Source organism: Scyliorhinus torazame, chromosome 14 (assembly GCF_047496885.1).
Source record: "Scyliorhinus torazame isolate Kashiwa2021f chromosome 14, sScyTor2.1, whole genome shotgun sequence".
Classification (NCBI taxonomy): Eukaryota; Metazoa; Chordata; class Chondrichthyes; order Carcharhiniformes; family Scyliorhinidae; genus Scyliorhinus; species Scyliorhinus torazame.
The window spans coordinates 185,625,889-185,653,476 of record NC_092720.1 but is presented as its reverse complement, the minus strand read 5'-3'; the positions used below and the strand labels follow the sequence as shown (position 1 = coordinate 185,653,476).

The 27,588-nt window shown below is 48.8% G+C and overlaps 1 protein-coding gene across 4 annotated transcripts in view; it reads left to right on the top strand.

The window, feature by feature from the left end:
- LOC140390269 (ral guanine nucleotide dissociation stimulator-like) overlaps positions 1 to 27,588 on the top strand; it is a 197,814-nt gene that overhangs the window by 98,424 nt on the left and 71,802 nt on the right. For all 4 annotated transcript variants that reach the window (XM_072475288.1, XM_072475289.1, XM_072475291.1 and 1 more), the window contains one exon: positions 8,395 to 8,502. In XM_072475288.1, coding sequence (XP_072331389.1) covers positions 8,395 to 8,502 — 108 coding nt within the window. The remainder of the gene's footprint in view (positions 1 to 8,394; positions 8,503 to 27,588) is intronic.

The following is a 27,588-nucleotide window of genomic DNA, read 5'->3' as shown; positions in this document are numbered from 1 at the left end:
AAATTTTGGCGGCCCAGGCGAATCTCCCAACCGGCGTGGGAGCGGAGAATCGCGCCCAGGGATTCTCCAGCCGATCGCCGAACGTGATTTTGTCGATCAGAGAATCCCACCCATAGTGTCAGATGACCATAAGCTTGGTCAAAGAGGTAGGTGTCAAGGAGTATCAAAGGGGGAAAGTGAGGCAGCAAGGCGAAGAGAGGTAGGAAGGAATTCCACAACTGAGTGCCCAGGAAAGCCAAAGGCACGTTACCAGGGGTGAAGCAATGAGAGATCAGAGATGCTCAGTAGGCCAGAACGAGAGGGACACAGCTATCTCAGTGTGTTGCAAAGCTGGAGGAAATTACAATGGTGGGGAGGGGGTCAGGCCTGGGAGAGATTTGAAAACAAGGATGAGAATTTTAAAATCGAGTCGTCGCTTGACTGGGAGCCAATGTTGGCCAGCGAATACTGGAACTAAGGGGGTGTGACTGGATGCGAATTAAAATCCCGCTCATAGTCTGTTTCCAGAGAGAGGGATGGAGCTGGTAGCTAGGCAATAGGGTTTCTAATGAAGGGTCTGAAATAAATGGCCTCATCCTTCCCAATATTTAATTAGTGACATTTCTGCTCACTCAGTACTGGCTGTCGGATCTGCAGTCTGAAAGTTTACCACACACATGGTAATAACTAAAATGTAACTCAGTCACACCATGAACACTGCAGTGAAACTGGGTGTGTGCCATGTAGCTGATGTAACCCGGGCACACATCGTGAATGCTACAATTTACCTTGGGTTCACATGCTGTCAACATTACAATGCAACAAGGTACCCACAGCAAAACACTGCAGTGCAACCTGGGGATGCACTGTCAACACGGAAGAGTAAGCCAGACACACACATACACACACCAAGATCACCATGAGGTAATTGGTTGCACACATACACACACTGAACACTATTATGTAACTGAGTAGGTACACCGTGAATACTGCAGTGTGACCAGGGTAAACATGACAATATAATCCGGACACGTACGCCATAAACACTGCAGCGTAATCTGGCTACATACCATGAACACTGAAATGTAACCTGGGCATATGTTAGACTGCTCTGATCTATTTTATTTTAATATTTTTGAAATGACATCAGTGTGACAACTACAGGACCATACCATTGGTCTTAACACGTTGGTGTTACACAATCCAGCATAAGTACCGAGTCAAATCATTCAATCCACAGTAAGAACTCGGGTATCACACGTCAGCGTCCTCCCTCATAGCGGGAAACAGCGGTTTATTCAAATATGCTAATTCTCTACATTCCGTGCATATGAACAGAAAATTATAATACATCAAAAGACAGGCAATGTAGACTTCAGATAGCATGGGGCTAAGAAAATAGACTCGTGTTCATTTCAGTCTTCCCCCAGTGATTTTGTTTCCATGGTCCACTTAAGATTGTCAATCCAGACAACGTGTCCCACATCCTTAAAACATGGATCAGTGACTTTCCTCCATGCCTACTTGATGAAGCGTCTCTGTCCAGCCATTGCAAATCGTTGTAACTCATAATGTGTTCATCCCACAAACCGTAAGTTGCATTGCAACACACAGATAGTGTGAACTCGTGTCCGCAAAACAAACATTGCAATGAAACACAGGTACACACATCATCAACACCATGATTCAACCTGGGCACATGCATTGTGAACATTGCAATGTAACTTGAGCACTCGTGATGTGAACACCACAATGTACCCTGGCCGCAAGCACCACAAATGTTACAATGTAACCCACGCACACAGGCATGTGGACCAACCAGCACACACACAACATCGCAGCCAATCACTAGTAAGAGCACATGCACTATAAAAGGGGGAACATGAGAGTTCCCGCTCATTCTGGTAGGAGACAGCTCAGGACACAGAGCTTGCAGCGTGACACTCAGACATAGACCATGTGCTGAGTGCCTCACCAACATTAGTGATAGGGCTAGGTCCATAGGTTAGCTGGTAGCGAACGTACCCAAGTCTATAGTTAGTTGCATCTGTTAGTTAACATAATAAAATCAAGTTGTACCATCTACAGCCGTGTTGGCTCATTTGTGTATCAGGACACCCAACACGACAGGGGTGAGACTCATGCACACACGGGGAGAATGTGCAAACGCCATGCGGACAATGACCCGGGGCCGGGATTGAACCCGAGTCCTCGGCGATGTGAGGCAGCAGTGCTAATCACTGCACCACTGTGCTGCCCTACACACACACACAAGGAATATCACAATGTAATGATGTATATGCACCATAGAGGCACATAGGTCTACAGCACAGAAAAGGCCCTTCGGCCCATTGCATCTCTGCCAGTCAAAAACAACCATCTAACTTTTCTGATTTCATTTCCCAGCACGTGGGCCATGGCCTTGTATGCCTTGGCATTGCAAGTGCACATCTAAATACTTCTTAAATGTTATGAGGGTCTCTGCCTCCACCACCCTTTCAGGGAGCGAGTTCCAGACTCCCACCGCCATCTGGGTGAAAAAGCTTTTCCTCACATCCCCTCTGATCCTCCTGCCCTTTACCTTTAATCTAAGCCCTCTGGTCATTGATCCCCACACAAGAGGAAAAGCAACCTCAGTGCACCCACTGTGAACACGATATTGTAACTGGACATGCATGCTGTGTATACTAGGATGTAACCAAGGTACACAAAGAAATTGTGGAGGTGTAACAATCTGTCAACTGTAACAACAATGCACACATGCACCATGGACACTCTGATGTAAGCCAATGTACCCTATATTGCAATGTAACCAGGCACATACACCAGGAACACTGAAAAGGGACAGACGTAATGGTGATTAGCCAGAGTGCACGAAGTACCGTAGATATCGCTCGATTAGAGACAGCGAGAGAGAGAGAAGTAGTCATATAGTTGGAGGCGCATTGCTCTGCGTAAAGCATGGGACAAGGCAAGGAGGCAGCCACCCATGCCATTGGAATAATTCTGCACCACATTATTGCTATACAACCAATTGAGCTAACCAACCCCTTAGCGTAAATACATACACTGTAAACACTAGGCAACACTCACCATGAAGATTATGATGCTACACACACACATGGTGCGCCGACACAATTTAACTGGGAACACTCACTATAAATGTTATGATGTACCCAGACACACACACACACCATCAGATCCATTATGTAATTATGCACAGGGACGTTGTCATCATACTTTGCTTTGTGTTTCAACCCAGATGTTGTTCATTCTGTTAAACTCAGGAATGTAACCTCGTGACAGATTGAGAGAGTGGTCAGTTGTTTTGAGATTGAAAAAATGCTTCTTTTCTGTCAATCTTGCATGTCCCTATGCAGGAAAAGTATGTACAGGGGAATTATGGCTGAACGCCTTTATTTCCTGCACAGGCGAACTATCTCATGCTAAGCTTACGTCTGTACAGATGAACTCCGGCTGAAAGTCTTCAATTCCTGTATAGCTGAACTGTATCCCATTGAGTTCACTTCCTTAACATGTGAATTATATCACATTGAGTTAACTTCCTATACAGGCAAACTGCAGCTGAACACTTCCATTTCCTGTACAGGTGAACTGTATCACACTGGGTTCACATCCTGTACAGGTGAACTATATCACTTTGATTTCATTTTCCGTACAGGTGAACTGTGGCTGAATGTCTTCACTTACTGAGTATCATGCTGAGTTCACTTCTTGTTCAGGTGAACTGTATCACACTGAGTTCACTTCCTGCACAGCTGAACTACTGCTGAACACCACCAGTTCCTCGACAGGTGAATTATATCACACTAAGTTCACTCCCTGTATATCATAGAATTTACAGTGTAGATGGAGACCATTCGGCCCATCAAGTCTGCACCGGCCCTTGGAAAGAGCACCCTACTTAAGCCCATGCCTCCACCCTATCCCCGTACCCAGGAACCCCAACTAACCTTCTGGACACTGAGGGGCAATTTTGAATGGCCAATCCACCTAACCTGCACGTCTTTGGACTGTGGGAGGAAACTGGAGCACCCAGAGGAAACCCACGCGGACACGGGGAGAAAGTACCAACTCCACACAGTCACCTGAGGCCGGAATTGAAACTGGGATCCTGGAGCTGTGCGGCAGCAGTGCTAACCAGTGTGCCACCGTATAGGTGAACTACAGCTGATCACCACCACTTCCTGTTCAAGCGAAATGCAGCTGAACACCACAACTTTCTGTACAGATGAATTGCATCACACTGAGTTTACTTCATGTACAGATGAGCGATGGCTGAACACCAGCACTTCCTGCACTGGTGAACCATACCACACTGGGTTCATTTCTGCACAGGTGAACTGTATCACACTGAGTTCACTTCCTGGACAAATTAACTATAACACACTCAGGTGAACTACAGCTGAACGCCTTCACTTTGTAAATGTCCATGGGTGGCTTCAACCACTGACCTAACAGTCATTTTTTAAATTGTTTGTTGCTTGTCTTTCCTGCTGAAAGAATCCAAATGTACAGCAATGCTTAGATGTATAAAAGCAAATTACTGCGGATACTGGAATCTGAAACGAAAGAGAAAATGCTGGAAAATCTCAGCAGGTCTGGCAGCATCTGTAGGGAGAGAAAAGAGCTAACGTTTCGAGTCCGATGACTCTTTGTCAAAGCTAACAGACAGAGAAAGTGGGAAATATTTATACTGTGGAGTGAGAATGAAAGATGTACGTGGCAAGGGTCATTCAGACCTTTCCAGCCTGTCCCGCCAATCAATCACATCTTGTCCAGTCTTCAAGGGGCCGAGTGGTTTGTGTGTTCTAGAATTAATTTTCAATATTCCTGGAGAGCCTGGTCAGAGATCGGATGTGTCTTATGACTGAACCCCTGGCTATAATTTTCCTCAGATCTTCATTTGATTAATTCCGAGTGTCACATTGTTGATCTACATTAACCTTGATAATCTTTCCTGTGAAACACCCTCAGGGGCTGGATTCTCCATTGTGAGTCCAGCCCGCTACCACTGCTAGTGAGAACGGAGAATCTGGGGACTCTACTTCTGCCGCTTGTCAATGGAATTTCCCATTGAAACTACCCAGGCCGCCAGGAAACCCGTGGGTGGGGTGCTCTGCCGGCAGGACCTGCGAATCTCTCTGCCAGTGAACAGCCGGAGAATTCCAGCCCAGATGTTTTACAATGTTTAAAGGGTCTATCTGAATCAGAATTGATGTTGTTGGCTCTGATGGAATGAGTTTGCTAAGTGGGGAAATGGAATTTCTGGGGTGTGTTTTTACTGAGTTTAGGGTTCAGGCATATTGTAGCAGATCTCCTGATCCACAATTGTTTGAGAGATGAATATCGATTTTTCAATGCGGTTCTGACAAATCGCAGCTGCAAATACTGTAGAAGTCGGGTCACTGGCATCTTTCAAAAGGCAATTTTAAAAAGGTATTAATACTTCAAAATCAAAAACATCAAAAAATGCAATGGGGACAGGCAGCAGGAGTGGGGCTAGTTTAATTAACTTACTGGAGTTTTATTAGGAGATAACAAAGTGTCGATGAGGGTAATACTCTTGATGTGTGTATTTGGACTTTCAGAAGGCTTTTGATACAGTGCCACACAACAGACCTGTGACAAAAGTTGTAACTCATTGAATAAAAGGGACAGTAGCAATGTAGATACAAAATTGGTTAAATAATAGGAAACAGACCGTAACAGTCCATGGATAGTGTTTGGGCTGGAGGAAGGTTTGTAAGGGTCAGTATTGAGACCCTTGCTTTTCCTGCTATATATTAATGATCTAGATCTTGGTGTACTGGGAAAAATGTCAAAGTTTACGGATGGCAGACGTGTGAAAATATTTTAGACTGAGGACACTGCAGAACTTTAAAAGGACATCAACAAGTTGGTGGAGTGGGCAGATAGATAGCAGATGAAGTTCAGTGCGGAGAGGTGTCAGATGATGCATTATGGTTGGGAGAATACGGAGAGACAATATAAATTAAGGGGTAAAAGTCTTAAGTGGGAGCAGAGGGACTTGAGTATATGTGTATAGATCATTGAAGGTGGCAGGATAGGTGGAGAGATCAGTTAATAAAGCGTATAGTATTATGGACTTTATTAATAGGGACATAGAGTACAAGAGCAAGGAGGTTATGCTGAACGTATATAAGACACTAGTTAGACCTCAGCTGGAGTATTGTGTACAGTTCTGGATGCCGTTCTATGGGGAGGATGTGAATGAATTGGAGGGGGTGCAGAAAATGTTTCTAAGAATGGTTGAGAAATTCCAGTTACGAGTATGGATTGGAGAGGTTGGAAATGTTCTCCTTGGAGGGTAGAAGGCTGAGAGGAGATTTGATAGAGATGTTCAAAATCATGAGGGGTTTGGGAAGAGTAGCTAGGGAGGAACTGTTCCCGCTTGCAAAAGGATCAGGAACAGGAAGACACAGATTAAAAGTGAATTGCAAAAGAAGCAAATGTGATGTGAGAAATAAAAACGTTTGCACACAGCGAGTGGTTGGGGTCTGGAATGCACTGCCTGGAAGCGTGGTGGAGGCAGGTTCAATCGAGGTATTCAAAAGGTTTTAGGCGATGCAGGGGGTATAGGGAAAAGCGCAGGGGAATGGCAGTAAGCCATGATGCTTGTTTGAACAGCCACTGCAGAAACAATGGGATCCTTATAACAGATGGTCACCTTGTTGCAATGGACTAAAGGACCTCCTCTGTGCTGTATTCTTCCATGATACTGTGCGGGAGAATAGGGATATCATGCACTGTAACATACACTGTTCATAAGAAGGGGCCTACATTTCATATGTGTGTTTTATATGCATTTATGTGTGTATGGTTGGTGGTGGTGAAAGCGGAAGGGCGGGAGTACACAAAAATCTGACCCTGAGCTGAACGTCTGGCCTCCTAATCATGCCATCACTGAGACTCTTTATTTTCGCCTCTGTAACATCTCCCGGCTTCACCCCTGTCTCAACCACTGCTGAAACCCTCACTCGTGCCTTCATTACCCCAAGCCTCGACTATCCCGCCCTGCTCCTGACTGGTCTCCCACATTCTATCCTCCATAAACATGATCATCCAAAACTCTGTCTGCGCTCGCGACAAGTCCCTCCCTTCCCCGCGTGCACTGACCTGTATTGGCTCCCTGTCAGGCAACACCTTGATTTTAAAATTCTCAGCCTCATTTTCAAATTCCTCCGTGATCTCATCCATCCAAGTTGAATGGGAAATACTTGGCAGATGCAGTCTAGCTTCGTTAAGTGTGAAGTTGTCCATTTCTCTGGGAGAAGCAGAATGGCAGAGTATTATTTGAACAGTGATAGGTAGGGAAATGTTGATGTGCAAATAGACCTGGGTGTCCCAGTGCACCAGTCACTAAAAGCAAGCATGCAAGTGCAGCGAGCAGAAGTGGAGCCAAATGGTATGTTGGTCTTTATTGAAAGTGGATTTGAGTCCAGGAGCAAGGATGTCTTAGTGCAGCTGCACAGGGGCCTTGATGAGACCACAGCTGGAGTATTGTGTGCAGTTTTGGTTTCCTTAAACTCGAAAGGATATACTTGCCATCGCGAGAGTGCAGAGAAGGTTCACCAGACGGATTGCTTGGTGAGAGGTTGGATCAACTGGGGCTCTATTCACTGGAGTTTAGAAGAATGACAGGGAATGTCACTCATTGAAATGTTTAAAATTCTGACAGGGCTGGACAGATTGGATGCAGGGATGTAGTTTCCTCTGCCTGGCGATAGGTGGTGGTGTCTAAAATAAAGGGTCACAATCTCAGGATATGGGATGGGCCATTAGGAATGAGGTGAGGAAAATTTCCTGTCGAATTCTCTACCACAGAAGGCTGTGGAGGCCATGTCACTGACTATACTGAAGAAGGAAATAGAGAGATTTCTAGACTTTAAAGGTATCAATGGGGTGGGGAGAGCGTGTGAATATGGAGTTGATGGAGGACCAGTCATGATCATACTGAATGGCGGAGCAAGCTTGAAGGGCCGAATGGCCTATATCCTCCTCCCATTTTCCAAGTTTCTAAAGCTCAGAGGTGCCTTTCCCCTTTAATTCTGACCTCAGGGTCATCTTTGATCTTAATCGCTGCCTCATAAGTGGTCGTGCCTTCAGCTACCAAGCTTTGGAATTCCCTCCCGAAACCTCTCCGCCTCGTTACCTCGACCTCTCTCTTTAAGACACCTAGAAATAAAAACCTACTTCTTTCACCAAGGTTTTTGGTCCACTGATCTAATATCTCCTTACGTGGCTTAGTATCAGATTTTTTTTACAATGCTTCTGCAGAGCACCTTGGGGACATTGCATTACATTGAAGATACTGTATAAATGTGTCATTGTTACTGCATGAGTAATTTATCTCCGTTTCTTTCTTTTCAGTCCCCACAGTGCCTCAGCGAGGAGACAGTGGATGGGGCCGTTTATTCAGTGACGCAGCGTCAAGTGCAACTCCAGCAGGCAGCAAGCAAAGGGCAGCAATGGCTGGGGGTAAGGACAGCTATTTTGTGCCTGCATGAAGCACAGTGGTTAGCACAGTTGCGTTGCAGCGCCAGGGACCCGGGTTTGATTCCTGGCTTGGATCACTTTCTGTGCGGAGTCTGCATGTTCTCCCCGAGTCTGCGGGATTTCCTCCGGGTGCTCCGGTTTCCTCCCCACAGTCCAAAGAATTGCGGGTTAGGTGGACTGGCCACACTAAATTGCCCCAAGTGTCCAAAGGTTAGTTGGGGTTGCAGGGTTACAGGGACAGGGTGTTGTGGGCTCAAGTAGGGTGTCCTTTCAAGGACCGTGTAGACTCAATGGGCCGAATAGCCCCCTTCTGCACTGTATTTTGATGATGCTGACACCCCGGATTCACATGGGTGGTCATCCTGGCCTCGGCAGGAGTAGCTCAAACAGAGCTGCGCCACCAATCATTTTGCGATGCAGGTCGACCAGAATCCGAAGGTCTGGCAGCACAGCGCCCCATTAGATGATTCCCATTGCCAGTTTCAGCCCCTGGGATGCTAGACTATACTGGCCGATGGATTAGCATAAATAAGGGGCTCTGAGCCTTCCGGACACAGGTTGCATCATACATGTACATCTGCAGCACCAAAGTAATCGACCAGGTTATGCGGCTGGTGTTTTTACTTCACACATCTCTCCCCGCACCCCACTTCATCTCATCACTTTGACATATCCCCTCTTCTATTTCACCTCATGAGTGTCTAGAATCCCTTTAAATATGCCCAATTGGTCAGCTCCAACCTTTCCCTGTTGCAGTGAATCCATAAAAGTCCGACAGTGATGGCGATGGTGATGTCTAGCACGAGGGGACATAGCTTTAAATTGAGGGGAGATAGATATAGGATAGATGTCAGAGGTAGGTTCTTTACTCAGAGAGTAGTAAGGGCGTGGAATGTCCTGCCTGCAACAGTAGTGGACTCTCCAACACTAAGGGTATTCAAATGGTCATTGGATAGACATATGGACGATGGGCTTTAGAGTGGCTTTAGAGTGGTTTCACAGGTCGGCGCAACATCGAGAGCCAAAGAGTCTGTACTGCGCTGTAATGTTCTATCTTCTAGTGTAGAAGGAGGCCAATCGGCCCATCGGGTCTGCACTGACCTCTGAAAGGGCTCCCCACCCAGGCCCACTCCCACCCCCGCCCCTAATCTATCCCCATATCCTCGCCTAACCTGCAAATCTTTGGACTGTGGGACGAAGCCAGAGCAGGAGGGGTGAACGTGAAAACTCGGAGCAGGAGGGGGAGAACGTGCAAACTCCACACAGACAGTCACCCAAGGTTGGAATTGAACCCAAGTCCCTGGCGCTGTGAGGCCACGATGCCGCCTAAATGAGATCAACTGCCTCAGCCTCCCACTGGAGAAATAAGGATATTTCACTGCAGCTCAGGCACGAGGAGGGAGGGTCCTCCTCACATCACTGCCTTTCCAGAATGACCAGCCATAATGTCAACAGGAAACCCCAAAATAGATAGAGAGAAAGTGCTGAAAACACTCACTGACAGAACTTTCTACAATAATCTTTATTGTCACAAGTAGGCATACATTAACACTGCAACAAAGTTAATGTGAGAAGGCCCTAGTTGCTCATTCCGACGCCTGTTCGGGTACCCAGGGAGAGTTCAGAATTTCCATTTCACCTGACAGCGCATCTTTCGGGACTTGTGGGAGGAAACCGGAGCACCCGGAGGAATCCCATGCAGACACGGGGGCGAACGTGCTGATTCCACACAGACAGTGACCCAAACCGGGAATCGAACCTGGGATCCTGGAGCTGTGAACCAGCAGTGCTACCCACTGTGCTACTCTGCTGCCCATCAAAGAACCCCGATATCTTCGACCGACCACTTCTTCTTTTGAAAGGATCTGACCTTATTTCACTTCACACTGGCTCTCGGTCCAGCAATGCCTCAGGGAGGGATTTTCTGGCCCTTCCCGCTGAGGGGATCTTCCGGCCACGTCAAAGTTAACCCTTTGGAAAATCCCAGCCACAGGTTTAAAAAGATTCTCACCCTTGTACCCAAATTCCTCCAGGGCCTTCCTCCTCTCTATTTCTGTAATTTACCCCCACCCTACAACCCTCCGAGAATCGCGTGTGAAGGAGACAAGGCAAGTTGAGAAAGTGGTTCATGGCAGCACGGTGGCGCTGCGGTTAGCACTCCAGCCTCACAGCGCCGAGGTCCCAGGTTCGTTCCCTGCTCTGGGTTACTGTCTGTGTGGAGTTTGCACATTCTCCCTGTGTTTGCCTGGCTTTCACCCCCACAACCCAAAGATGTGCAGGGTAGGTGGATTGATCACGCTAAATTGACCCTTAATTGGAAAAAAATGAATTGGGTACTCTAAATTTATGAATAAAAAGAGAAAGTGGTTCATAAAGCATGCAGCAGTAGAACATAGAAAATACAGCACAGAATAGGCCCTTCGGCCCACGATGTTGTGCCGAACCTTTGTCCTAGATTAATCATAGATTATCATTGAATTTACAGTGCAGAAGGAGGCCATTCGGCCCTTTGAGTCTGCACCGGCTCTTGGAAAGAGCACCCTACCCAAACCCAACAACTCCACCCAACACCAAGGGCAATTTGGACATTAAGGGCAATTTATCAATGGCCAATTCACGTAACCCGCACATCTTTGGACTGTGGGAGGAAACCGGAGCACCCGGAGGAAACCCATGCAGACACGGGGAGGACGTGCAGACTCCGCACAGACAGTGACCCAAGCCGGAATCGAACCTGGGACCCTGGAGCTGTGAAGCAATTGTGCTATCCACAATGCTACCGTGCTGCCCTTGAGAACAAATAAATCTACACTATATCATTTTACCGTAATCCATGTACCTATCCAATAGCTGCTTGAAGGTCCCTAATGTTTCCGACTCAACTACTTCCACAGGCAGTGCATTCCATGCCCCCACTACTCTCTGGGTAAAGAACCTACCTCTGATATCCCTCCTATATCTTCCACCTTTCACCTTAAATTTATGTCCCCTTGTAATGGTTTGTTCCACCCGGGGAAAAAGCCTCTGACTGTCTACTCTATCTATTCCCCTGATCATCTTATAAACCTCTATCAAGTCGCCCCTCATCCTTCTCCGTTCTAATGAGAAAAGGCCTAGCACCCTCAACCTTTCCTCGTAAGACCTACTCTCCATTCCAGGCAACATCCTGTTAAATCTTCTTTGCACCTTTTCCAAAGCTTCCACATCCTTCCTAAAATGAGGCGACCAGAAATGTACACAGTACTCCAAATGTGGCCTTACCAAAGTTTTGTACAGCTGCATCATCACCTCACGGCTCTTAAATTCAATCCCTCTGTTAATGAACGCGAGCACACCATAGGCCTTCTTCACAGCTCTATCCACTTGAGTGGCAACTTTCAAAGATGTATGAACATAGACCCCAAGATCTCTCTGCTCCTCCACATTGCCAAGAACTCTACCGTTAACCCTGTATTCCACATTCATATTTGTCCTCCCAAAATGGACAACCTCACACTTTTCAGGGTTAAACTCCATCTGCCACTTCTCAGCCCAGCTCTGCATCCTATCTATGTCTCTTTGCAGCCGACAACAGCCCTCCTTACTATCCACAACTCCACCAATCTTCGTATCGTCTGCAAATTTACTGACCCACCCTTCAACTCCCTCATCCAAGTCATTAATGAAAATCACAAACAGCAGAGGACCCAGAACTGATCCCTGCGGTACGCCACTGGTAACTGGGCTCCAGGCTGAATATTTGCCATCCACCACCACTCTCTGACTTCTATCGGTTAGCCAGTTCGTTATCCAACTGGCCAAATTTCCCACTATCCCATGCCTCCTTACTTTCTTCATAAGCCTACCATGGGGAACTTTATCAAATGCCTTACTAAAATCCACGTACACGACATCCACTGCTTTACCTTCATCCACATGCTTGGTCACCTCCTCAAAGAATTCAATAAGACTTGTAAGGCAAGACCTACCCCTCACAAATCCGTGCTGACTATCCCTAATCAAGCAGTGTCTTTCCAGATGCTCAGAAATCCTATCCTTCAGTACCCTTTCCATTACTTTGCCTACCACCGAAGTAAGACTAACTGGCCTGTAATTCCCAGGGTTATCCCTAGTCCCTTTTTTGAACAGGGGCACGACATTCACCACTCTCCAATCACCTGGTACCACCCCTGTTGACAGTGAGGACGAAAAGATCATTGCCAACGGCTCTGCAATTTCATCTCTTGCTTCCCATAGAATCCTTGGATATATCCCGTCAGGCCCGGGGGACTTGTCTATCCTCAAGTTTTTCAAAATGCCAACACATCTTCCTTCCTAACAAGTATTTCCTCGAGCTTACCAATCTGTTTCACACTGTCCTCTCCAACAATATCGCCCCTCTCATTTGTAAATACAGAAGAAAAGTACTCGTTCAAGACTTCTCCTATCTCGTCAGACTCAATACACAATCTCCCGGTACTGTCCTTGATCGGACCTACCCTCGCTCTAGTCATTCTCATATTTCTCACATATGTGTAAAAGGCCTTGGGGTTTTCCTTGATCCTACCCGCCAAAGATTGTTCATGCCCTCTCTTAGCTCTCCTAATCCCTTTCTTCAGTTCCCTCCTGGCTATTTTGTATCCCTCCAATGCCCTGTCTGAACCTGGTTTCCTCAGCCTTACATAAGTCTCCTTTTTCCTCTTAACAAGACATTCAACCTCTCTTGTCAACCATGGTTCCCTCACTCGACCATCTCTTCCCTGCCTGACAGGGACATACATATCAAGGACACGTAGTACCTGTTCCTTGAACAAGTTCCACATTTCACTTGTGTCCTTCCCTGACAGCCTATGTTCCCAACTTATGCACTTCAATTCTTGTCTGACAACATCGTATTTACCCTTCCCCCAATTGTAAACCTTGCCCTGTTGCACGCACCTATCCCTCTCCATTACTAAAGTGAAAGTCACAGAATTGTGGTTACTGTCTCCAAAATCCTCCCCCACTAACAAATCTATCACTTGCCCGAGTTCATTACCCAGTACTAAATCCAATATTGCCCCTCCTCTGGTCGGACAATCTACATACTGTGTTAGAAAAGCTTCCTGGACACACTACACAAACACCACCCCATCCAAACTATTTGATCTAAAGAGTTTCCACTCAATATTTGGGAAGTTAAAGTCGCCCATGACTACTACCCTATGACTTCTGCACCTTTCCAAAATCTGTTTGCAATCTGTTCCTCCACATCTCTGCTACTACTGGGGGGCCTATAGAAAACTCCTAACAAGGTGACTGCTCCTTTCCTATTTCTGACTTCAACCCATACTACCTCAATAGGGTGATACTCCTCGAACTGCCTTTCTGCAGCTGTTATACTATCTCTAATTAATAATGCCACCCCCCCCCCACCTCTTTTACCACCCTCCCTAATCTTATTGAAACATCTATAACCAGGGACCTCCAACAACCATTTCTGCCCCTCTTCTATCCAAGCTTCCGTGATGGCCACCACATCGTAGTCACAAGTACCGATCCATGCCTTAAGTTCACCCACCTATCCCTGATGCTTCTTGCGTTGAAGTATACACACTTCAACCCATCTCCGTGCCTGCAAGTACTCTCCTTTGTCAGTGTTCCCTTCCCCACTGCCTCATTGCACGCTTTGGCATCCTGAATATCGGCTACCTTAGTTGCTGGACTACAAATCCGGTTCCCATTCCCCTGCCAAATTAGTTTAAACCGTCCCGAAGAGTACTAGAGAACCTCCCTCCCAGGATATTGGTGCCCCTCTGGTTCAGATGCAACCCGTCATGCTTGTACAGGTCCCACCTTCCCCAGAATGCGCTCCAATTATCCAAATACCTGAAGCCCTCCCTCCTACACCATTCCTGCAGCCACGTGTTCAACTGCACTCTTTCCCTATTCCTAGCTTCACTATCACGTGGCACCGGCAACAAACCAGAGATGACAACTCTGTCTGTCCTGGCTTTTAACTTCCAGCCTAACTCCCTAAACTTGTTTATTACCTCCACACCCCTTTTCCTACCTATGTCGTTGGTACCAATGTGCACCACGACTTCTGGCTGCTCCCCCTCCCCCTTAAGGATCCTGAAGACACGATCCGAGACATCCCTGGCCCTGGCACCCGGGAGGCAACATACCTTCCGGGAGTCTCGCTCGCGACCACAGAATCTCCTATCTATTCCCCTAACCATTGAATCTCCTACAACTATTGCTTTTCTATTCTCCCCCCTTCCCTTCTGAGCCCCAGAGCCAGACTCAGTGCCAGAGACCTGGCCGCTAGGGCCTTCCCCCGGTAGGTCATCTCCCCCAACAGCATCCAAAACGGTATACTTGTTTTGAAGGGGAACGGCCACGAGGGATCCCTGCACTGTCTGCCTGTTTGTTTTTTCCCCCCTGACTGTAACCCAGCTATTCTTGTCCTGTACCTTGGGTGTGGTTACCTCCTTGTAACTCTTCTCAATCACCCCCTCTGCCTCCCGGATGATCCGAAGTTCATCCAGCTTCAGCTCCAGTTCCCTAACACGGTCTTTGAGGAGCTGAAGTAGGGTGCACTTCCCGCAGGTATAGCCAGTGGGGACACCGGTGGTATCCCTCACCACCCACATCCTACAGGAGGAGCATGCAACTGGCCTAGCCTCCATCCCCTCTTACCTTACAGAATATAGCTGCCATGTGGACTAACTAGATCTCCGCCCTCCGACCCTGCTCCCAGTCAGCTACACTTTCTATAAACTCCTGGCTCTCTTCGCACTCTTTGCGGAAATGTCGGAAACAAAATGAAAGGAGCACCTTACTCCCTTCTCACCTAACTCCCTCAGTCACAAAACTCTCACTATTGTACTCAAATGCACCAAATTCAGCACTCCCTCAGTCACCAAACTCTCACTATTGCACTGAAATGCACCAAATACAGCCCTCAGTGCAAACAAAATCTGCACTGTAGGGGATCACTTTTATACTGTGAATCTAGCCTCTGAAAAACTGGCCTAATCCAATTAACTAATTAACAAGCTCCAGCTGCAAGTGCCTACAAGTAGAAGCCTGTTTAAAGCTGATTGAAAATTCACCTTCTTCTAAACCAAACAGCAACTTTTAAGTTAATTAACTAAATAAAAGAAAGACTAAACTTTAGATTAAAAATGAAGCCTTATACTCCCTCGGTCACCAAACTCTCACTATCGCACTCAAATGCACCAAATTCAGCACTCAGTGCAAACAAAGTCTGCACTGTAGGGGATCACTTTTATACTGCGAATCTAGCCTCTGAAAAACTGGCCTAATCGAATTAACTAATTAACAAGCTCCAGCTGCAAGTGCCTACAAGTAGAAGCCTGTTTAAAGCTGATTGAAAATTCACCTTCTTCTAAACCAAACAGCAACTTTTAAGTTAATTAACTAAATAAAAGAAAGACTAAACTTTAGATAAAAATGAAGCCTTATACTCCCTCGGTCACCAAACTCTCACTATCGCACTCAAATGCACCAAATTCAGCACTCAGTGCAAACCTAAGTAGGTGGTGCAGTCGTATTGTCACTATCAATCCTGAAGCTCAATCATGTTCATATGTTTTGAGCCTGCCTGAAGATGCAGGGATTTTGTTTGGGGGGGTGACGTGATGTCAGCGGTACTGAGAGTGACGGTGATTCCGAGTCCAGAATTGGCAATGTTTGGAGTGTCAGAAGACGTGGAAGTCCTGGCCTTTGCCTCTCTGGTAGCCCGGAGACACATCTTGTTGGGGTGGAGGGCCTCGGAGCCTCTGAAACCGGGGGTGTGGGTGAGCGACCTCGCGGATTTCCTTAGATTGGAGAAAATTAAATTCTCCTTAAGGGGGTCGATGGAAGGGTTCGCCCGGGGATGGAAACTGTTCATTGACTTCTTCCAGGACAGTTAAGTCAGTAATGGGGAGAGGGATTAGGGTTAACCAGTAAACGTGGAGGCAGAGAGGCTAGGAGGGTCTGGTAGGGAGGGCAGGGCACGGTTGTTGTTGGCTATTTATTGAGTTATGCTGTGTTCTCCTGTTCGTTATCTGTTGGTTCTCTTTTTATCTTTTTCATCCTGCTTGTGGTTCTGTTTGATGTTTATTTATAAATGCCTTACTAAACATATAAAAAAAAACAATCCTGAGACTCGGTAATACTCTGGGGACCTGGGTTCAAATCCTGCCAAAGCAGATGGTGAAATCTGAATTTAATAAAAATCAAGTCTAATGATGACCAGGAAACCATTGCCGATTGTCGTTAAATCCCATCTGGTTCACTGGTATCCTTCAGGGAAGGACATTTGTTGTCCTGACCCGGTCGGGCCTCCATGTGACTCCAGACCCACAGCAAGTTCAAGGCCAATTGGGAATGGGGAACAACTTCTGACCTTGCCAGCAACACCCACATCCCATGGAAGAATTTAAAAAAATACAGGATCATGGTCTCTGTAAACAAAAACAAGGAAGTTATGAATAAATACAGAAAGGGGACTTCCGGGGTGGCGATTGCATATTTGGTGGCTCCTGTCAGAGCTGTATCTTTTATGGTCCTTTTTAGTCCAGTTTTTGGTGAAGGTTTGTTTGTGAGTAGCTGTGGACAGGTCTCGGGCCTTTATAGAATGTCAAAAACTGGCAAGAAGAAGGCAGCGAGCAAAGGTCCGTCGCCAACCCTTGTGAGGGGTGCAGGGGAGGAAAGATAGTGGGAGAAAGCCCGTTGGCTGGGGCTGCGCCCATCACGGTGGAGAAGATGACAGAGGGGATGGCTGGGGAGTTTGAACGGCTGATCGTGAAGCATTTTGAAAAGCATCAGACAGTGATGATGGACTCACTTAAGGCGTGGATGGGGGAGACCCTGGCCCCGGTGAGAGAGGAGTTATTGAGAACTTTGACGACAGTGCCGGAGCAGGCAAAGAAAATAAAAGAGATGGAGGAGGCCTTGTCACGATATAGTGACCATTTCACCTCGGGGGTGAGGAGCTGCGGAGGGTTGGGGAGATCAACAGAGGGCTGAGAGCCAAGGTGGAAGACCTGGAGAACAGCTTGCAAAGGCATGTCCTGAGAATTGTCGGTGTGCCTGAAGGGGTGGAGGGCCAGAGGCCTACAGAATACTTTGCCGATATGATGGTGAAGCTGATGGGAGAGGGAAAGGAGCCCTCCTAGAATGGATTCAACAGGGCACACCGGTCGCTCTGGTCGAAACTGAGGATGAATGAGTCATCGAGGGTGGTGATCGTCTATTTCCGTAATTTTCAGGTGAAGGAGAGAGTGCTGAGGTGGGCGAAGCAGAGGTGTGAGGTGGAGTGGGAAGGCAAGGGTATATGTATATACGGACTTGACAACGGAGATGACGACGGGCGGCCTTCTGATGGGCTAAGATGGAGTTGGATAAGCACAACGTACGGTTTGGTGTGGTCTACCAGGTGAAGCTGAGGGTCACGTACAATGATAGAGAGAATTATTTTGAGGCACTGGTGGGGGGGTGGATGCATTTGTGAAGGCAGAAGGCCTCGGATTGGATTGAATTTGGACTTTTGATGGTTTTAGGCTGAGTCTTTTGTTTGATTTGTCTAAGCTGGGTTCTTTTTTCGTGGGTGTTCTAGATAGCTTTGTTTTAGGTTTTGTTTTGGATGTAATGGAGATTGGAAGGAGGTATTGGGGTTGATGGGGTTTCGTTTTTGATGTGGGGGAAGGGGGCTCTGGCAGGGGCCATCACGCTAGCACATGCAATGTTGGCTAGTGAACGGGAGAGGGAGGGCCCACAGTTGTTGGAACCTGTACGGGCAGGTTTCAATGGGCCTGGGAGCTGTAAATGGTGGAGGGATGAGGACGATACTGGGTGAGGTGTTTTGAAGAGGAATTGGAGGAGAGGTTGCTGGGACAATGGGGATGGGGGGGGGGGGGGGCAGTGACTAAGGCAGGGTCCTGCTTACGAGGCGGGACCTGGAAGGATGGTCATGGTGGGTAGGAAGGCCATGGGGGCGGTGAGAGACCCCACGGCCAGAGTGGTGGCTTGGAGTGTATGAGGGTTAGTGGGACCGGTGAAGAGAGCGCATTTCTTGCATCTGAATGGCCTGAAAGCGGATGTGGTGCTGTTACAGGAGACCCATCTGAGGGTAAAGGACCAGATGAGGCTGAGGAAGGACTGGGTGAGCCAGGTGTTCCACTGGCTTTGATAGTAGGGTGCAGGGTGGTGGCTATACTGTTGGGTAAGCGGGTGAGGTTCTAAATGGTGGTGGGTCAATGGACAGGTATATGATAGTGACGGGTCTGCTGGAGGGGAGATTGGTGGTGTTGATCTGCGTTTATGCCTCGAATTGGGACAATGCTGATTTTGTGAAGAAAATGTTGGCAGCCATACCGGACCTGGATACCCACCAGCAGATAATGGGGAGAATTTGAATATGGTGCTGGACCCGAGGATGATAGGTCTCGGCCGTGTTCGCTGGCTCCCTCGGGGAGCGGGTAAAGGTGTAGGTGGGGGTTGTACAAAGGAGATGGGAGGGGTGGATCTGTGGAGGTTTTTGCATCCGCCGGGACAGCGAGTATTAATTTTTCTCCTCGGTCCACAAAGTGTATTCGAGGATCACCTTTTTTGTGGTGGGGAAGGTGTTGCTGGCGGAGGTAAAGAAGGCGGAGTACTCGACGATCGTGATATCGGTTTATGCGCCACACTAGGTAGATGTGGTCTTGGAGAAGGGGACAGCTCAGAGGCTGGCGTGGAGGCTAGATGGGGATTGTTGGCAGACCCAAAGTTTTGCATTAAGATGGGGAGGGTGATGGTGTAGTATGCGGAGTTTAATCGAAATGAGGAGGTCTTATTTGGTTTGGGAAGCATTGAAGGCGGTAGCGAGGGAGGAAGATCATCACATTTAAGTTGAAGAGGTGCAGGAGGAGTGGCAGAGGCTGACAGAAGAGATTTTGGAGGTGGGTGGAAGATACGCAGAGGACCCAGAGCAAGTACTGTTTGTGAGGAGGAAGGAATTTCAGGCAAAGTTTGACTTTCTGTCTCCGGGCAGGGTGGTTCCGCAGTTGAGGCAGTGTGGAGGGTTGTTTGGTCAGAAGGATACCAAATTCTTTTTTTTACAATTAAGTGTGGTCAATCCGCCTAGCCTGCTCATTATTTTGGGTTGTGGGGGTGAGACCCACGCAGACACGGGGAGAATGTGCAAGCTCCACACGGACAGGTTGGGATCGAACCCGAATTGGCGCCGTGAGGCAGCAGTGCTAACCAATCCTGGTGGAGTCTATAACACATTTAAGGACAGGTTGGCTCTGCTGATGGTGGATGCGATTGGGAAGTGGGGGTTACTTGAGTCTATGAAGCAGGCATCTATAGGATAAGGACCCAGGGGATATAGGCCCATTTCTCTATTGAATATGGATGCCAAGATATTGGCAAAGGTGCTGGCGGTGAAGCTGGAGATGTGGCTTCCGAAGGTGGCGGGGAGGATCAGACGGGGTTCGTCAAGGACAGGCAACTGTTGTCGAACATGCGGCGGCTGCTGAGTGGTGCTTTCTCCGGCAGAAGGGAGGGTGTTAGAGGTGGTGGTGGCTTTGGATGTGGAGAAAGCATTTGACAGAGTGGAGAGGAGGTATATGTTTTCGGTTTTGGAGAAGTTTGGGATTGGGCCTAAGTTTGTGGCTTGGGTAAAATTGCGATTTAAGGACCCAACAACTTGTTTGGGGACGAATGAGACGCAGTAGGAGTACTTCATAGAATTTATCATAGAATTTACAGTGCAGAAGGTGGCCATTTGGCCCATCGAGTCTGCACCGGCTCTTGGAAAGAGCACCCTACCCAAGGTCAACACCTCCACCCTATACCCATAACCCAGTAACCCGACCCAACACTAAGGGCAATTTGGACAGTAAGGGCAATTTATCATGACCAATCCACCTAACCTGCACATCTTTGGACTGTGGGAGGAAACCGGAGCACCCGGAGGAAACCCACGCACACACGGGGAGGATGTACAGACTCCGCACAGACTGTGACCCAAGCCGGAATCGAACCTGGGACCCTGCAGCTGTGAAGCAATTGTGCTATCCACAATGCTACCGTGCTGCCCACTCTTCCGGGGAACGAGGCAGGGGTGTCCCATGTTCCCTCTCTTGTTTGCGTTGGCAATTGAGCCCTTGGCGATTGCACTGAGGGGTAAAGGTGTATGGTGGGGTAGTGAGGAGGGGTGTTGGAGCACCGGGTGTCTTTGTACGCAGATGACTAACTGATGTATACCATGGTCCCGGGATCCTCGGTGAGGGACATAATGAGGCTGTTAGAGACAGTTGAGGCGTCTTTGGGGTATAAACTGAATTTAGGGTAGTGTGAGTTTGTTGTGTCTGCTTCAGGGGGAGGGGCGGGAGTGGAGGGGTTGCCATTTAGGGTGGCGCCAACTCAGTTTAGGTACTTGGGGGTGCAGGTAGCTAAATTTCATAAGCCTGGCAGGGAAGGTGAAGGAGGATCTGGGGAGGTGGGATAGTCTCCCTTTGTCGTTGGCTGGCCGGGTGCAGGCAGTCAAAATGAATATTTTGCCGCAGTTTCTGTTTTTGCCAAAGGCATTTTGTTGAGGCGTGGATAGGCTGATCTCACCAAAGACAGTGCTCCAAAGGGGATGGAAGTCGGGGGGGGGCTTATCCCTTTTTAATCTGTTAGGGCAACACGGTAGCACAAGTGATTAGCACTGTGGCTACCCCCAGGTTCGATTCCCCGCTGGGTCACTGTCTGTGCAGAGTCTGCACGTTCTCCCCGTGTCTGCGTGGGTTTCTTCCGGGTGCTCCAGTTTCCTCCCACAGTGCAAAGACGTGCAGGTTAGACGGATTGGCCATGATAAATTGCCCTTAGTGACCAAAAAAGGTTAGATGGGGTTATTGGGTTACGGGGATAGGGTGGAAATGAGGGCTTAAACGGGCCGGTGCAGACCCGATGGGCCAAATGGCCTCCTCCTGCACTGTATGTTCTATTACTGGGCGTTGAAGACGGAGAAAGTACGGGCTGGAGGAAGGAGTCGAAGGCTTTGTGGGTGCAGATGGAGGCGGGTTTTGCAGAGGGTTGGGGTTGCGGGCGCTGACAACAGTGCCGTTGCCGCTAGCCCCAGGGAAGTATTTTGGGATCTGGTAGTGGTGGCTATGTTGAGGATCTGGGGGTAATTCCGACAGCACTTCAAGTTGAGGACGGGGTCGAGGGTGATGCCCATAAGTGGGACTTGTGTTTGAGCCGGGGATGACGGATGTGAGGTTCCGGGGATAGGAGGAAAAAGGGATGAAAGAGATGAAGGATCTGTTTCTGGGGGGGGGAGATTCTCCAGTCTAGAGGAGTTGGGGATGAAGTATGGGCTGCAACGTGAGGAAGGCTTTAGGTCATTCTCCCCTTGTCTGCATGGGCCTCACCCCTGCAACCCAAAGATTGCAGGGTCAGTGGATTGGCCACGCTAAATTACCCCTTAATTGGAAAAAAAAAAGAATTGGGGACTCTATATTTAAATTTTTGAAAAGAGGAAGGTATATGCAGGTGGGGAATTTTGCAAAAAAGATTTCCGGGTTTCCAGAGAGCACCGCCCTCCTCGTTGCTGGAGGAGGTGCTGTCGGTGGGAGGGTTGGAGAGTGGGGTTGTCTCTGCGATTTTTGGTAGGATTATGGAGGAGGATAAAGAGTCTGGAAGGGAATAAGACTAAGTGGGAGGAAGAGTTGGGAATAGGCTGGAGGAAGGATTATGGTGCAAAGTGTTGCAAAGAGTCAGTGCCTCGATCTTGTGTGCGAGGCTGGGGGTGATTGAACTGAAAGTGGTGTATAGGGCGCACTTAACAAAGGAAAGAAAGGGTTAGCCCTGTTGCCTCATGGCGCTGAGGTCCCAGGTTCGATCCCGGCTCTGGGTCACTGTCCGTGTGGAGTTTACACATTCACCCCGTGTTTGCGTGTGTTTCGCACCCCCAACCCAAAGATGTGCAGGGTAGGTGGATTGGCCACGCTAAATTGCCCCTTAATTGGAAAAAATGAATTGGGCACTCTAAATTTATTTATTTTTAAAATACAACAAAGGAAAGGATGAGCCAGCTATTTGAGGATGTGGAGGATAGTTGTAAGCGGTGGGGGGTGGGGGGGGACGGGACGACCCCCACCGCTTACAACTAGCATCATGTTTTCTTAGCATCATGTTCGAGGCTCTGCATACGGAATTGGAGCCGGGTCCCCAAGAGTCCATATTCGGGGTGTCGGACCTGCTGGATTTGCAGAGCGGAGGGGCGGCAGACGCCTTAGCCTTCGGCGACATGATCACTCACAGGCGGGTCCTGTTGGGGTGGAGGTCAGCTTCTCCACCTAGTGCCTCGACATGGCTGGGGAATTTGGAAAAGGTATAAGTTGCTGTGAGAATGGCAGGTGAGGGGTTCCAGCAGCAATGGGGGTTGCTCATTTTGGACTTTGGAACACAGAACATACAGTGCAGAAGGAGGCCATTCGGCCCATCGAGTCTGCACCAAGCCACTTAAGGTCTCACTTCCACCTTATCCCTTGGAGACTTGGTTGCTGCCGGAGTGTGTGGTGGGGGGTGGCGGGGGTGGGGGGGGGGGAGGGGGATGGATATGGGGGAGGGGGTTCTGTTTGTATCAAGATGTTGAATAAAAATATTTCTTAAAAAACAGAAAATGCTGGGTAAACACAGCAGGTCCGACAGCATCTGTAGCGGGAACATAATTAACATTTTGGGTCTAAATGGCCCACCGACACAATTATTTCTCTAACGTTCTCTCTACAGAAGCTGTCAGATCTGTATATCGCGCATTTTATTTTCGATTTCCAGCACTTGCAGGATTTTGGTTTCATTTAAGTTATGAAAAGCCTTGAGAAACACTGGTTCAGTCTCAGCTGCAATATTGTTCCCGGTCTTGGCACCACACTTCAAGAAGGATGCGAACGCATGAGGGAGGCAGCGGAAAAGGTTAACAAGAATGGTTTCAGGCATGAGGAACTTCAGGTCGATCAGAGAAGCTGGGTTGTTCCCCTTAGAGAAGTAGCAATTAAAAGATAAGACCATAAGAAATAGGAACAGATGTCAGGCCATTCAGCCCTTCACACCTGCTGCGCCATTTAACAAGATCATGGCTGATCTAACACTCACTAAGTCCACTTTCCTGCATTCTCTCCACAACCCTTAATTCCTCCACTGATTTGGAAAAAAACAACAAATTTAGCCTTGAAAATGTTCAAGGACTTGAACTTCACAGCTTCCTGGGGTAAAGATGTCCAAAGATTCACCACTCTTTGAGAGAAGGAATTCTTCCTCAAATCCGTCTGAAATGAGCACCCACTTATTCTGCGACTATGTCCTCTGGCCCCACAGTCTCTCCCATGAGTGGAAACATCCTCCCAACATTTACCCTGTCTCACCCCCTAAGAATCTGATCTGTTTTAATTATATCACCTCTCGGTCTTCTGAACTCCAAAGAGTACAGACCCAATTCTTCCTCATGTCCCTCCATACCCGGGTTCATTCTAGTAAACCTCCTCTGTACTGCCTCCAGTGAGAATCTATCTTTCCTTAAATAAGGGGACCTGATTGCATAGAATCCTTGCAGTGCAGAAGGAGTCCATTTGGCCCATTTAGTCTAGACCGACCCCCTGAAACCCTGCCTAAGCCCACTCTCCCACCCTATCCACGTAACCCCATAAACCCACCGAACCTACACATCTTTGGACACGTAAGGGGAAATTGAGCATGGCCAATCCACCTAACCTGCACTTCTTTGGAGGAAACCGGAGTACTGCGGAAACCCATGCGGATGTGGGGAGAACGTTCAAACTCCACACAGTCACTCAAGGCTGGAATTGAACCCAAATTCCTGGCGCTGTGGGGCAGCCATGCTAAGCACTGTGACACCTGGCCGCCATGTTCTACACAGTGTTCCAAAAGTGGCCTTACTAGAACCTTGTACACTTGCAGCAACACCTCTTTACTTTTATACTGGAGCCCATAGAAATAAAAGCCAGCGTTCCATTTCACTTAGATGTTCAAAATCATGACCCATCAGGACTGAGTAAATGGAGACACATTGGGCGGGATTCTCCGAAATGGAGGCAGAGTGTCCACGCCGTCGCGTTTTATGACGGCGTGAACAGGCCGATCCCACGTTGGATTCTGGCCCTGCAGGAGTGGTTTGCGACACTCCAGCCGCAGATCCCGGCGCGAACTGGGCACCGCGGGATCCGCGCATGCGCAGTTGCGCCGGTGCCAGGGATGACATGCGCAATGGCACCGGTGCCAACCGACGCATGCGCGGTAACCTCGCGGAGCACTCCGGCCCCTCACCAACTTGGCCCCGGGGTTCTGGGGCCGGTCGCGCAAGGAAGTAGGCCCAAGGGGGGGGGGGGGGGAGGAGAGGCCGGCCCGCCGATTGGTGAGCCCCGATCGCGGGCCAGACCCCATCGGAGGCCCCCCCGGGAACAGAGCACCCCGCCCCCCCCCACAGGCCGCCCCCCCCCCAAGCCGTCGCAACGAGTACCCGCCGGCAGCGACCAGGTTTACGCGCGGCCTATCCGGGCCGGAGAATCGGCAGCCCGGCCGCGAATAGCGGGAAGCAACCGGCAGCGCGCCAAATGTGCCGGCGCGAACGGCGGCGACTCTTCACACCTCCGAGAATCGCACGCCGGTGTCGGAGCGGCGTCGTGCAAATAAATGGCGCGGACGCCGATTCTCCCAGCCGGCCCGGCTTTGGAGAATCCCGCCCGTTGATCCCATTGATCGGGTGATTGACTGACAAAAGTATTGACGGACATTTGAGGATAAACTTTTTTTTTAAATGCAGCTTAAGGTTATGGTCTAGAATACACTGCCTGAGAGTGTGGCGGAGGCAGGTTTAGTCGAGGCTTTTGAAAGGGATGAAAATTTTTTGAAGAGAATCAGTTTTCAGGGAAAATTGTGAGTGAATGGGACTTGGCGAATTGTGCTTGCTGGGAGCCAGCATGGGCTGAATGGACTCCTTCTCTGCGCCCCATGAACTACTTCAAACTGTATCAGGCTCAGACTAGCTCAAGAGGTGGAATTCACCCTGTGCAAAATCTCACTCCACACCCGTCCCTCCAGCCCCAGGGCCAGTTCTTCCTCCCACTTCCCCTTTACCTCCTCTAACGATGCTATCCCTGTCTTGAACAACCACCCACATATATTGGAGGTGGACTGGCAATACTCCGCCGGTGACAGCTGAGTGGTTAGTGAGGAGAGACTACAGATGGAGTTCGAACTGGAATTGATGGGGAAGGCGGTGAGCCAAATTTGTCGCTCGCAAAAGGCATTTTATGAGTATGGTGAGATGGCCAGCCGGTTATTGGCTCACTAGTTGGGGGGCAGGGACCCGCACGGGAGATAGCCCAGGTTAAAGATGAGGGGAGAGGGCTGGTTCCTGCTCCAGATAGGATTAATGGGGCATTTGAGGCTTTCTACCGGGGGGCTGTACAAATCTGAGCCTCTAGAGGATGGAGATGGAGATGGAGCAGTTTTTGGATGTTCGACTTCCCAGTAGTGGAGAGGGAGAGGAGGGGATGGGTTGGAGGCACCGCTGGAGTTGGAAGATATTACGGACTGTATTGGTTTTCTGCAGTCAGGGAAGGCACCGGTGCCGGATGGCTTCCCGGTGGAATTCTGTTTCCGACCTTGATGGCACCACACTTATTGGGGATGTTTAATGACTCTCTGGTTCGGAGTGTGCTGCTTGCCACGTTGGCGCAGGCATCAATCTCTTTCACCCCGTAGAAGGGAAGGATGCCATGGAGTGTGGGTCTTACTGGCCTATCTCACTGTTGAATGCCGATGCAAAGGTCCTTGGGGAAGCTCCCATAAGTAATCATCTCCATGGGTGCGGGGAAGGCATTTGATCGAGTGGAGTGGAGGTATCTTTTCGAGATCTTGGGGCGATTTGGGTTTGGGCCAACATTTATATCCTGGATGAGACTGCTGTATAGAGCCCCCAAAGCGAGTGTCCAGACCAACATGATGAGCTCAGAGTACCTCTGGTTGTTTAGGGGCACAAGGCAGGGATGCCCACTATCCATGTTGCTATTTGCGGTGGCAATTGAGCCATTGGCTATCGTGCTTAGATCGTCAGGTGGGGGAGGTATATAGAGGGCGGTGGGGGAGGCGGGGGGGCGTACAGAGCACAGTGTGTCCCTTTACACAGATGACCTGCTGTTCTACATTTCAGATCTGCTCTCGTGTGGGGAGGATATTGGAGCTGTTGAGGAAATTTGGGTTCTTCTCAGGGTACAAATTGAAAGTGAGTAAGAGAGAGATCTTCCTGGTGAATCCCCTGGGGAAGAACGTGGATTTGGGGAGGTTGCCATTTAGATTGGCCAGGACGCTGTATTTCGGGATTCAGGTGGCTCATGACAGGGCCTTGCTGCATAAGTTGAAACTGTCCAGTCTTGTGGAGGGGGGTGAAGGGCGACTTGAAGAGGTGGGACAGTGGCTGGGACAGTGCAGACGGTCAAAATGAACATTCTGCCGAGGATCTTATTTGTGTTCCAGCATCTCCCAATCTTCTTCCCTAAATCTTTTTTAGTTCAGTTTGATAAGGTAATCTCAGCGTTTGTCTGGGTGGGTAAGATTCCCAGCATTCTCAGAGCCTTCCTGCAGAGAGGGCGGCAATTGGGAGGGCTGGCGCTACCGAATCTGATGTTCCATTACTGGGCAGAAAATGCGAGGATAGATGGAGGCGCTGGGGCTGAGGGGGCAGATAGAGAAGGCTCCCTTTGTTGATTCGTGTCTAAGGCCATTGGTTACGGCCCCTCTTCCGTTCTCTCCGGCCAGATTCTCGACAAGCCCGCTGGCGGTGGCGACTCTAAGAGTTTAGGCAACATTTTAAATTGGGAACAATTTCATTACTGTCACCAATTTGTGTGAACCATAGGTTTGTGCTATCCGGGATGGATGCAATCTAGAAGGTTTGGATGATGGAGGAGGTCGAGAGGTTCAGGGATTTGTTTGTGGTGTGTAAGTTTGTGGGACTGGAGGAGATAGTGGTGAAATTTCAATGCCCAAGGGGGAGTTCGTTTCAGTATGTGAAGGTTTAAAACTTTGTTCGTAAGGCGTTGT